The 13,894-nt window shown below is 44.1% G+C and overlaps 1 protein-coding gene across 1 annotated transcript; it reads left to right on the top strand.

Moving 5' to 3' along the window:
- Window positions 1-1,796: 1,796 nt before the first annotated feature.
- On the top strand, window positions 1,797-2,261 carry LOC141042759 (uncharacterized). The gene has a single exon (XM_073511643.1). It carries the CDS (start codon window positions 1,797-1,799, stop codon window positions 2,259-2,261), a length of 465 nt encoding a protein of 154 aa, XP_073367744.1.
- The last annotated feature ends 11,633 nt before the right edge of the window (window positions 2,262-13,894 follow it).

Genomic DNA, 13,894 nt, shown 5'->3' with positions numbered 1-13,894 from the left:
GTAGTAGAATAACATCTTTCCTAATAGGGAAAAACTAGCTTTATGCAAAAAACTAAACTTAGAGCTTTCCACCAGCCAAATTGCATGTACAAGTAGGTTCTTTACACTTATGATGTGACTTGCCAGTACATTCAATGTACTGACCTATATGGTTGCAACTTATCACGTTGCAGATATATCCGACGAGGATTAAGGTGCGATAGGTCGATGTTCTACACTCAACCTTTCTCATGGAGTTGGACTCATTTACTACTTTGCTTCCGCAGTATTTGTTTATTGGCTCTATGCCCTATTTTGTAATAAATGTATTGCTCCTGGACTATCGATGTAATAAAGAGATGTGTGTTATTTCTGTTATTTCATCGAGTACTGTGTGTGCTAGCAAGTTGATCCAGGGACTAGCACGGTAAGCACAGAGACTTCGACTCTTACCGAGTCGGGTCGCTACAAGATGGTATCAGAGCACACGTTGACTGTAGGACGCAACCCCTAGAAAATGGAAAAGCCATAGGATACAAAGCTATATTTTCCAGTTTCCCTATATATCCTTTGGTCTCGTACCTTCTCTGCTTCATTACTAATTTCTTCCCTCTTTCAAAATGTAGATGTCGTCCGCCATTGTCGAGTTCGAGCAGCCCGATGAGACCATGCCCTTTGGACGGCAGCTGATGAAGATCGTGAAGCACCTGAAGATTGGGCTTCCCACATTCACTGGAACTTTCACTGCCACCTTGCCCGAGGAGACGCATTGGAGGATTGATGCCCATATCCCCGGACGCATCCTCGGAAACCGGACCAAGCCCATTGATTTCCATGTGGATACTGCAACATGGGGCTTGGGCAGGGGCATCGCTGCTCACATTTCTCTCGGACGCATTCAGGAGGAGTATGACGAGGACCTCAAGAAGACCTCCTTCGTGATGTACGGACGCCGCGACGCAAATGGAGATGTGGTGCGTACCCTGGAGGATGAGACGATAGCATCCCATATCCAGGACATGGAGGATCACATTCGTATGATGGAGCTGGTGTTGTCTAACAACATGATCGTCATAAAGAACCTCATGACTCGCAAGGCCGATCTCGAGGAGGAACTCCAGGACGCTCGCATCGAGCATGAGGGAGAGCTGGACGCACTGCAGGAGAAGATCGACGACCTGAAGCTTAAGCTTGAGGAGGCCGACGAGAAGCTAGATGAGGGAGAAAACATCCAGGAGGATCACTCTTATGGAGATTTCGTCAGCCAGGACAAGGACCAGGATGATGAGCTTGGAGATGACGACACAGACAGTGATGAAAGGACACCTGATGTCAACATGGTTGACTGGTCTTCATCCGATGAGAGTTAGATTTTATACCACCATGAGAGTTAGAAATTCGATTTCATTATCCGATTAGTTTTACTTCATTTGTAAGACCTTGTCAAATCTTGTGACATGGCTTACCTTAGGTTTGATTATTTGTGTCAACCTATTTGTTTGAAATTGAATTGGAGTGATTTGAAGTTTTATTGCTATCATGTGCATATGGGTAGTGTGATTTTACTCACTAGGCCTTATTCTATTCTAACTCCTCATCCACTCTAAACCCATCAGATGCCTCCAAGACGTGACCCCAGATTCAACTTTCCGCCGGGGCTCACACAATTGATCCAGCAGCAGAATGCTCTTATGCAGATGCTCATTCAGAACCAGAACCAGAACAACAACAACAACAACAACAACAACAACAACAACAACCCACCGCCGCCACCCCCAGTTGACAGTCTTACCTGTTTTCTGAGGCTGAACCCACCCATGTTCTCCAGCAGCACGAAGCCGATTGTCGCAGATGACTGGCTCCGCAAGATAGGAAGGGAGCTGGCCACGGCAGGATGCAATGATGCTGAGAAGGTGAAGTTTGCCGCCCATCAGCTGGATTGCCCGGCCGCTGCTTGGTGGGACAACTACACCACCACATACCCCATGGAGAGTGTGACTTGGACTCGGTTCCAGCAGGCGTTCCGCACTGCTCATGTCTCAGCTGGAGCCATGAGTCTGAAGAAGAAGGAGTTCCGCAGCTTGCGCCAGGGAGGACGCACGGTATCCCAGTATGTTGATGAGTTCAGTAAGTTGGCCCGTTATGCCCCAGAGGACGTGGCCACTGATGCAACCAAGCAAGAGAAGTTTCTGGAGGGACTGAACGATGAGTTGGGAGTTCAGTTAACTGTGGCGACCTTTGCGAACTATCAGGAGCTGGTTGATAAGGCTACCATTCTCTAAGGCAAGCACCAGCAGATGGAGAATCGTAAGAGGAAGTACGGTCATTGGAAGTATAACTCTGGAGTTCAACATAAACCCCGCTACAGCCCGTACTCAGAAAGTTCTGGATCAGGCACTAGCAAGTTTGGAGGGAATCATCATAATCATGGAGGCCACATTTAGCATGGAGGAAATGGACACAACCACCATGGTCACAAGCATGGAAATGGCAATGGCAATGGCAATGGAGGGAATGGCAACCAGCAACATTTCAACTCTTCTACACCAATGAAGAAAGATCTGAGTCACATCACTTGCTTCAAATGCAAGAAGACAGGGCACTACTCCAATGAGTGTCCCGAGCAGCAGAATGGGAATGGAAATGGGAATTCTGGAGGCAAGAAGCCTAATCCTTTCACTAAGGGGCATGTGAATCATGTCAATGTGTAAGAGGTCTATGAGCAGCCTGACGCAGTGATTGGTAAGTTCTTGGTTAACTCACTCTTTTTGACACTAGTGCATCGCATTTATTCATATCAAGGGGATTCGTGGATAAACATAAGTTGCCTACCATAGCTCTTAAATCACCCATTCTAGTGAGTTCCCCAGGAGCCGAGTCTATGGCTAGTCAGGGATGTTTCCAGTTGCCTTTGAATATAGGGAGACATGTTTTTCCCACAGACATGATCATACTAGACTCGCAAGGGTTGGATGTAATCCTAGGGATGGATTGGATGTCCATGTATGAGGGGAACATTGATTGTGCTAGTAGATCGATTTTTCTCACCACCCCAGAGAAGAAGAGGATCAAGTATGTATCTAGGCTTAATCCTAAGAGGACTCATGTGAACTCTCTTACGGGAGTTGTCCAGGAAGAAGTACCAGTGGTGAAGGATTATCCCAATGTATTTCCGGAGGAGTTACCGGGTATGCCGCCAAATCAGGAGATTGAGTTTTTGATTGGGTTGCTGCCAGGTACAGGACCTATCTCTAAGAGGCCGTATCGGATGCCGGCTAATGATTTGGAGGAAGTCAAGAAACAGATTAAGGAGTTGCTAGAGAAAGGGTATATTCGCCCAAGTTCATCACCTTGGGGAGCCCCAGTACTCTTAGTGGAGAAGAAGGATGGAACCTTGAGGATGTGTGTGGATTACCGCTCTTTGAACGAGGTGGCCATCAAGAACAAGTATCCCCCACCGATGATCAATGACTTGTTTGACCAGCTAGAAGGAGCTAGTGTTTTCTCCAAGATCAATCTTCGATCGGGTTATCACCAATTGAAGATCCGTGAGAAGGATATACCCAAGACCGCTTTTACCACAAGGTATGGGCTTTATGAGTATACAGTCATGTCCTTTGGTTTGACTAATGCCCTGCTTATTTTATGAGCATGATGAACAAGGTGTTCATGGAGTTCTTGGATAAGTTCGTTGTGGTATTCATTGATGACATGTTGGTTTTCGCCAAGAATGAGGAGGAACACGCTGAACATCTGCGCTTAGTTTTGGAGAAGCTTAGAGAACATCAACTTTATGCCGAGTTCAGCAAGTGTGAGTTTTGGCTCAAGGAAGTCGGATTCCTTGGACATGTAGTGCCAGGTGAAGGGATTGCAGTGGACCCTACCACGGTAGAGTTAGTCACAGAATGGAATGCACCCACCACAGTTGGCGATATTCGTAGTTTCCTTGGACTTGCTGGATATTACCGGAGATTTATTGAAAATTTCTCCAAGATTGCAAGGCCCATGATAGAGTTGTTGAAGAAGGACACCAAGTTCATTTGGACTGAAGAGTGTGAAGCCAGCTTTCAAGAGTTGAAGAAGCGTTTGGTCACAGCCCCAGTGCTAATCCTGTCTGACGTGCACAAGGACTTTCAGGTGTATTGTGATGCTTCACGTTTGGGACTTGGAGGTGTTCTTATGCAAGAGGGAAAGGTTGTAGCTTATGCTTCATGAGAGCTTCAACCTCATGAGTTGAACTTTGCCACGCATGATTTGGAGTTGGCGGCTGTAGTGCATGCGCAAGACATGGAGACACTATCTTATTGGGAATCGTTGTGATATTTACACGGATCACAAGAGTTTGAAGTACATTTTCACGCAGAAGGAGTTGAATCTCGGGCAAAGGAGATGGTTGGAACTTATAATGGATTATGACATGAGTCTGCATTATCATCCAGGAAAAGCCAATGCTGTGGCAGATGCTTTGAGCCGTAAGAGTTATGTTAATACCCTTACAGCACGAGGTTTACCTCACGAGTTATGTGATGAGCTTAGAGACCTTCAGTTGGAAATAGTTCCAAGAGGTTATGTTGCCGCACTAGAGGTACAGTCCACCTTGTTGGGAAGAATCAGAGAGGCCCAGAAGTTAGACCAAGGTATTGCTGAGATAAAGGAAATGATGAGCAAAGGGAAAGCAGAAGGATTCCGTGAGGATGAAAATGGAACCATATGGTTTGAGCAACGGATTTGCGTAACCAATGACCTAGAGATCAGGAAGTTGATTCTTGAGGAGGCTCATGACTCACCATATTCGATACACCCAGGCAACACCAAGATGTACTTGGACTTGAAGGAAAGTTTTTGGTGGGCCCGTATGAAGAGAGAGATTGCCGAGTATGTGGCAATATGTGATGTATGTCAGAGAGTAAAGGCGGAGCATCAGAAACCAGCAGGTTTACTTCAGCCGTTGCCGATACCTGATTGGAAATGGGATAAACTTGGTATGGACTTTATCACAGGGTTACCTAGGACCCGTTCAGGTTATGATTCCATTTGGGTGATAGTGGATCGTTTGACCAAGGTTGCTCACTTCATTCCAGTAAAGACCACCTATACAAGTGCTAAGATGGCAAAGATATATATGAACAGGATCGTATGTCTGCATGGAGTTCCGAGGAGCATCGTATCAGATAGAGGAACACAGCTTACCTCAAAGTTTTGGAATCAGTTGCATGAAACTTTGGGTACCAGGCTAGAGTTCAGTACAACCTTCCATCCACAGACTGATGGGCAGACAGAGAGAGTCAATTAGATTCTGGAGGACATGATGAGAGCTTGTGCGCTAGACTATGGGTCTAGTTGGGATGATAACTTACCCTACGCAAAGTTCTCGTACAACAACAGCCACCAAGCCAGTTTGCAGGTGGCCCCTTTCGAGGCATTGTATGGCAGGAAATGCAGGACACCTTTGATGTGGGATGGAGTTGGAGATCGCAAATTGTTTGGACCTGATTTGATTAGGTATTCTGAGGAGAAGGTCAAGTTGATTCGTGACAGACTTAAGATAGCTCAGTCAAGGCAGAAAAGTTATGCCGATGCTAAACGCAAGGAAGTGATCTATGAAGTGGGAGATAGAGCATATCTTCGAGTGTCTCCACTTCGAGGTATTAAGAGATTTGGAGTCAAAGGAAAGTTAGCACCACGGTTTGTGGGACCATACAGAGTTCTGGAACGTAGAGGAGAGGTTGCATACCAGCTGGAATTACCAGAGGCTTTGTCGGGAGATCATGATGTGTTTCATGTTTCCCAGCTGAAGAAGTGTCATGCAGAGATGGAGGACATTCCTTTGAGAGATACAGTGCCACTGGAGGCAATTCAGTTGGAGAATGATCTGACTTATGAGGAGAAGCCTATTAAGATTCTTGAGACTGCAGAGAGAATCACTCGTACCAAGATCATCAAGTTCTGCAAGGTTCAGTGGAGTCACCACACCGAGGAGGAAGCCACTTGGGAACGAGAGGAGGATCTTAGACAGGACCATCCACACATTTTTGCTGGCCAACCCGAATCTCGAGGACGAGATTCATCTTAAGGGGGGTAGGTTTGTAACATCCCAATTTTTATTAAATTTGGATGTTAATAGAATCACTCAATGCATATCATATTTCTTTGCATTTTGGAGTTTTTGAAATATTCAGATAATATTTTTTCCACTCGAGAAAAACAAATGAGAGGGGATAAGATGACTTCCTCAAACTTATAAAAGAGTGGGAAAATTTTATTTTGAATATTGTTTGAAGTTTTGGAGTTTATTGGTATTTATTTTATCTGCAAAAAGTGCATTAATTGCATTAGGAAATATTTTCAAAATATTCTGTGCTTAAGTTAATGTTCATTAGGCTCTAAATATTGTATAGTTATTTTCGAAATTATTGTGGTGTTTTTATTAATTCACTTGAATTATTTAGGGCCACTTTAGTGTTCGGTTAAAAAAAACACACGCACGCACTCACCGCAGCCTGGACCGAAACTGGGTTCGGCCCAGGAGCGCCCCAACCAGCCAAGCTGGCCATTTGGCCCAAGGCCTGCGCCCGCGTGCACGAAGCCTCCCGCCCGGTCGACCGCCCCGCGCTCGCCCTCGCTCGCCTCCTCTCGCTGCCGCTGCCAGGCGGCACCGCACGTCAGCCCGTCCCCAACCTCCCGCACCGCGCGGGATAAACATCCGTGCCTCGCCGGCTGCCTCGCGCTCGGATAATGCTTATCCGTCGACCCCAAGCCCTCTGCCCTCGCCTATAAAAGCCCCTCGACCCCCTCTTCCATCCTCGCCGTCCCTCTCCTTCCCACGCCGCTCACAGCCGCCGCGCTGCTCGTTCGCATCTCGCCGGAGCCGCGCCACTCGCCGGAGAATTTCGTCGCCCGTAGACCACTCCGACCCTCACTTTTCTGTAAATTTTCTCAGCTCGCCGAGGCGCATTCGTTTGACACGATTTTTGCCCCTAGGTCCCGTCGGAGCCGCCGCACCATCGACGCCGGAGCCGCCGGAGCACCGAGCCCCGCCGTCTTCGCCTCGCCCCGTCCCAACGCCGCCGACAAACGCCGACACCACCTCCGCGACGCCCTCGACGCGCCGCACCTCCCCGTCTTCTTCCCCGTTGACGAGGACCACCGCAACCGCCGTCGCGTCGCCGTCTTCATCGTCGCCGGCCACCACCACCACCCGCTGTAAGCCGCCGCCCCACCCCCGCCCGTTAGATCGATCAGCGACGGCCCAGATTAGATTAGGTTAGTTTTTTTAGTTGAACCGGTACGCGGTTAACCGCAAGTTTTTATTCTAAAAACCAATCGGTTTTTGTATAAGTTAGCCGCCGCCGCCGTTTTTTTTAGATTGTGGCCATCCGCTGTATAAGCTACCCGGCGAACACCTTTCGGCCAGTAGGAATCTGCCACGCGCCAGGGACCTGTTTGCGATAGTTTTTCTTCACTATTTAGTCCCTTTTATCATAGATTAGTCCCTGAGCTTAGATTAGCCATAACTTTTAAACCGTAGATCCAAACTCGATGAAACCAGCAGCAAATTCTTCGTATTGTTTAGATCTATCCAGTGGTATACTTTTTGCAAACTTTTGTCAGATTCAAATTTGAATATATTCATATTCGAATTCGAACTTCAAATGGCAATATCTCTCAAACTGTAGCTCCGATTAAGTTGATTCTTTTTGCATTCTGTCACCGTAGCCAAACCCTATCACCTGGACCTTTGTCACAATATTTTACACACACTAGGATATGTCAATTAATATTTTTACTATTATGCATAGTACGCACTATAGTTCACATCACTTCTTGAACCATAGGCCTATGTTGTTTTGCACTTAGAATATTTTCGTGCAAGTTAAGTGTTGTTTTTTCATTTGGTTTTTCCGAGACTTCTTGCTTTGCACGTTCTTCTTGGTTCTCTGAAATGCTTGTTTATCTTCTTTGTGATAGATTGCGCGGAGTGCGAAGCAGAATATTATCAGTCTTTAGAATTCAACCAGCAGTACCAAGGCAAGTTGCATCTTGATCATGTTTCATTACCTATGTTTTTATTATGCACTTAGTTCTTTGCGGTAGGACTGCATGGTAGGAATTGATGCCGCATGACTATGCGTTTCACCCAGTAGTTCATTGAGGTAGGTCTGAACCTTATAACATTGTCGCCATCATTTTACATTATGTTCTTCGGTAAGTAGACATGGATTGGGGAGTGATCATTTTAAAGTATGAGTGACAATGTAGTAAATAGGACCTAAGATAATTAATGAACTACCTGGGCGGAAACTTGTTGGAATGGTGGCGAAGGACAGTGGCGCACGCATGGGAAATCCATGGTGGCGCACCACTAGTGGACCGTCCGCTCAGGCTCAAAGAGATCAATCGTATTCTCATGTCTAGAAGCTTACGTGTGCAGCCACAAGCCAATATGGGCTCTGGCTTAGTTGAGTAGTTAGTGTGACCTCTTCCGGGATGGGCTAGCAGATGTAGAATGATGTAGGTGTACCGTCCTATCCGTGGGTTAAGGGGGAACATTTTCGAAAGACTATGTCTCGATCTTCCGATCATGGAGGTGGTCGAGTCTTGTGGGGAAAAGTGCGCAACCTCTGCAGAGTGTCAACCTAATCGATTAGCCGTGTCCCCGGTTACGGACAAGTTGAGCATCTAGTAGTGGAAATGCCGGGAGATCTCCTCACCTTCAATTAAACAGTTGGGTTTTAAATGAAACTTGGGAACGGATGGAGTTGGGTTTGCCAACTCATCCTATGCAAATGTGTAGTAGTAGAATAACATCTTTCCTAATAGGGAAAAACTAGCTTTATGCAAAAAACTAAACTTAGAGCTTTCCACCAGCCAAATTGCATGTACAAGTAGGTTCTTTACACTTATGATGTGACTTGCCAGTACATTCAATGTACTGACCTATATGGCTGCAACTTATCACGCTGCAGATATATCCGACGAGGATTAAGGTGCGATAGGTCGATGTTCTACACTCAACCTTGCTCGTGGAGTTGGACTCATTTACTACTTTGCTTGCGCAGTATTTGTTTATTGGCTCTATGCCCTATTTTGTAATTAATGTATTGGTCCTGGACTATCGATGTAATAAAGAGATGTGTGTTATTTCTGTTATTTCATCGAGTACTGTGTGTGCTAGCAAGTCGATCCAGGGACTAGCACGGTAAGCACAGAGACTTCGACTCTTACCGAGTCGGGTCGCTACATTATATTATTTTGAGAGATGAAATTTGTTATGCTCATGTTCTTCACTTAAATTTGTTTGAGCTTAGCAAAAGCAACATATGAAACTAGTCCAGAAGTGATAGATATTCAAGAGGGATATAATAAAAACTTTCATGGGGATCATTGGACAAAATAAACTTGATTCCTTGTAATAGGTTTGCGATATGATGATAGTGATATGTGAGTCATGTTGGTGAGTAATTATGCTTTAGTAAGAATATTGGTGTTAAGGTTTGCGATTCCCTATGCACGCACGAAAGACAATAGTTATGCAATGAAATTATATCCTACTTGTGGTGCATTATTCTGTGTTAGTTATGATTAATGCTCGCTTATGTGATTTTGTGTTTCTTGGTTGGATGCTTCACAATCTATTTGCTAGCCTCCACTTATACTAAGTAGAAATACTACTTGTGCATCCAAAATCCTTAAACCCACTTTTGCCATATGATTCCACCATACCTACCTATATGTGGTATTTCCATGTCGTTCTAAGCAAATTTGTATGTGCCATCTTTAATTTTCAAAATAAATTTCCTTTTTGTGTGCTCGTACCGCTCATGAAGCGGTAGGGGGTGGCCAATATTTTCCATGCTAGATGTGTTATTCTCAAGATGAGTGTTTACTCACTTGTCATTGCACAAGAGTGCGGCGGTAATAGGGATGCCCAGTCCCGAAATGAAAAAGAAATTTACTTTATGTTGTCAAATAATAAATTCCTTGAAAAGTGTTGTTATGGACGGCACCCGTGGATACAGCTAGTCGTGGAATGTGAAAGTATGGTGGAAAAAGGAATAAACTTTATTTTCTGTTTGGAAACCTCCTATGATATAACTAGCATGGAAAGTGTTGGGAATTACTTGGTCATTTTCGTTGATGGGAAAAGTATGCCTCTCAAAATTTTTATCTCTCAATTTAAGCTTTGAGCTCTAGCACCTCTACAAGTCCCTACTTCCCTCTGCGAAGGGCCTTTCTATTTACTTTATAAAAAAATTATTTTTATTTGAGTCTCCATCTTCTCTTATAAAGCACCAACTAAGGGGCACTATGATCGTACTTGAGCATTGGGTGTAGCTAATATGCGAGTGTGTCTCATGAATGGATCAATGATTGAGCATGATGGGCTGGGGATAACTTGCTTTAGTTTTGATATGCTTGAGTATTTAAATCTTCATGTCAAAACTAGACTATTGCTTTGAACCATATGAAACTCCAAATGTCCATGCTACAATAGAAAAGAATATGTGATGAACATGTTAGGCAGCATTCCACATCAAAAATTCCATTTTTATCATTTACCTACTCGAGGACGAGTAGGAATTAATCTTGGGGATGCTGATACGTCTACAATGTATCCATAATTTTTTATTGTTCCATGCTATTATATTATCATTCTTGGATGTTTTACAATCATTTTATAGAAACTTTATATCATTTTTTGGGACTAACATATTGACATAGTGCCCAGTGCCAGTTGCTGGTTTTTGCTTTTTTTTACTTCACATAAAATCAATACCAAACGGAGTCCAAACGCAACAAAACTTTTTGGAGAATTTTTCTGGTCCAGAAGACACCTGTTGGACCAAAGAAGTACGAACGGTGGGCTCCGAGCGGAGCACAACTTACCAGGGCGCGCCCAGGTGGGTTGTGCCCACCTCGGTGTCCTCCCGCACCGCCTCTTCGCCCTATAAATCCCCAAATGTTCCAGAAACCCTTAGGGAGTCGACAAAAAAAAAATTCCAGCCGCCGCAAGTTCCAGAACGACAAGATCCAATATAGACACCATCACGTAGGGGTTCATCATCCTCATTGGTGCCTCTCTGATGATGCGTGAGTAGTTCATTGTAGACCTACGGATCTGTAGGCAGTAGCTAGATGGCTTCCTCTCTCTCTCTCTTTTGATTCTCAATACAATGGTCTCTTGGAGATCTATTTGATGTAACTCTTTTTTGTGTTGTGTTTGTTGGGATCCGATGAACTTTGAGTTTACGATCAGATCTATTTATCCATGAAAGTTTTGAGTTTTGATCCATTAAATGCATGATTATTTATAGCCTCGTATTTATTCTTCGAATCTTTGGTTTAGTTAGGCCAACTAGATCGATTTTTCTTGCCATGGGAAGAGGTGCTTTGTGATGGGTTTGATCGTGCGGTGTTCTTTCCCAGTGACAGAAGGGGCAGCAAGAGACGTATTGATCGTTGCTATTAAGGATAACAAGATGGGTCCTATTCTACATGAATAGATCATGTCTACATCATGTCATCGTTCTTATTGCATTACTCTGTTTCTCCATGAAATACACTTGATGCATGCTGGATAGCGGTCGATGTGTGGAGTAATAGTAGTAGATGCAGGCTGGAGTCGGTCTACTAATCTTGGATGTGATGCCTATATAACGATCGTTGCCTCGATATCGTCATAATTATTTAAAGTTTTATCAATTGTCGAACAGTAATTTGTTTACGCACCGTGTGCTATTTTCTTGAGGGGTTTTTATCACTTTTGCCACTAGTTGTGCCACACTACTCACTTTTGTCATTAAAAGTTTTCACTACTCAAAAATGCCACTGTTCCGTTAGAAACACACTCAAAAATGCCATTTTCTCACGTTACCGTCAGTCAAAGGGTCGTTGACTGCGCGATATGACCGAAATGCCCCTGGTTCCATTACTTCCCGAACTGTGGGCCCGACATGTCAGGGGCGGGAAATAATTTTTGGATATAAAAATAGGCAATAGAGGGTTTCGAACCCCAGACCTCCTGGGAGGCGCTTGCACGCGCTAGCCAATACACCCAAGGTCACCAGCTGACTAATCAATGGAGATACGCTACATATCCTTACGTGACATCTAGGCATAGCTATTAACAAACCAAGTAAACTCGAGTTGTACACGCAACAGCAGCATCCAATGGTTCTCTAAATCTCTCTGAAAAAATTAGCATGACGCATGTACATAAGGTTGAAAACATTCGGCACAATCCAAAGATATAGGGGGAGATCTCCACAATTTCCACCTGCCATGTGCATTTGCAATCCAAAGCAAATTCCTCATATGCATATCTTTAGGGGGGTTCCTCAATATCTTGTAACCAATTTCTTCAAACTTTGTACTTACACTTCAATTATTTTTACTTTCGTTGAAAGCCTAACCAATTTGTCATCAATCACCAAAAAGGGGGAGCTTGTAAGTGCATCAAGTGCCCCTTAGTGGTTTTGTAGAATTGAAGATAAGGCTGAGGAACTAATGTGTTTGTGAGTATACACAGGAAAAAGAGTCCCTGAAGAATTGGTTTAACACATGGAAGACAACCCCTAAAAATGGATTCTTCAAGTGAAGAATTTGGTGATGACATTGGTACGACCTTTAAAGAAATTGATGTGAAGACTAATTTGAAGCTTGAAGAGTTTTGTTTTCATACTTTTGTGTCTTCTTATTTGAGTCATAGGAAAAAAATTACGATTAAAGGGGGGTCTAGGTGAAACATATTTCACATTTCCAAAGTGATGCTCAAACCTACTCATACACAAGCCGCATCGAGTGAAGCCTTTGGAAATCTCCGGAATAGGTGACGCATTTGCTAGCGAGAGTGACGAAGTTCATCTGGTCCCTGAGGAGTTAGGAGTTAGCCAGTGCGATCATCCTACCGTGAGGAAATTGAGTGCCCTAACGAATTTGAGAGTTCAAATTCTGACTGTAGCTGCGCCGCAGGCCAGCGATCGAATGGATTATTATCCTGACAATGGTCGAATCAGAGAAGGGCATTTATGGCAATTGTTGTTGGGTCGCCCTGGCTATAAATAGCCCCCAACCACTTGTTGGTTGGATGCTCCGAGAGAACTTGACACTTGTCATTTGAGAGCAACCCATCCTCTTACGACTTTGAGAGAATCATAAGTGAGGAAAAACCCAAAGCCAAAGTGATTACGCATCACTGAAGAGATTGATCTGTGTGATCCGTTGCCTATTACTTTTGAATATTGTCATTCTTTCAGATAGTTAGGCGTCAAGTTCTGAGTAAACCAAGAATCATTATGGTGTCCTGCTACTTCCTGAGCTTGCGTTGGTTTTTCCCTTGAAGTGGAAAGGGTGATGCCGCAAAGTAGATATAAGTATTTCCCTCAGTTGGGAACCAAGGTATCAATCCAATAGGAGATACAAGCAAGTCTCCAATCTATGCACCTGCACAAACAATCAAACACTTGCACCCAAGGCGATAAAGGGGTTGTCAATCCCTTCACGATCACTTGCAAAGGTGAGATCTGATAGAGATAGATATAAACGATTACTAAAACGTAAAACAAAATAAAAGTAAATAAATTGCAGCAAGGTATTTTTGGGTTTTTTGGTTTATAGATCTGAAAATATATGATGGAAAATAGACCCGGGGGCCATAGGTTTCACTAGAGGCTTCTCTCTTGAAGGAAAATAATATGGTGGGTGAACAAATTACTGTCGAGCAATTGACAGAAAAGCGCAAAGTTATGACGATATCCAAGGCAATGATTATGCATATAGGCATCACGTCCATGTCAAGTAGACCGACTCCTTCCTGCATCTACTACTATTACTCCACACATCGATCGCTATCCAGCATGCATCTAGAGTATTAAGTTCATAAAGAACGGAGTAATGCCGGCCTTAAGTAAGATGA

The sequence above is a fragment of the Aegilops tauschii genome, chromosome 3 (assembly GCF_002575655.3).
Source record: "Aegilops tauschii subsp. strangulata cultivar AL8/78 chromosome 3, Aet v6.0, whole genome shotgun sequence".
Lineage (NCBI taxonomy): Eukaryota > Viridiplantae > Streptophyta > Magnoliopsida > Poales > Poaceae > Aegilops > Aegilops tauschii.
This window is presented reverse-complemented; position numbering and strand designations above follow the sequence as displayed.

What these genes read in the sequence shown, in the direction of transcription:
- LOC141042759 (XM_073511643.1), top strand. Translation starts at nt 1,797, where the DNA reads ATGTTCTCCAGCAGCACGAAGCCGATTGTCGCAGATGACTGGCTCCGC.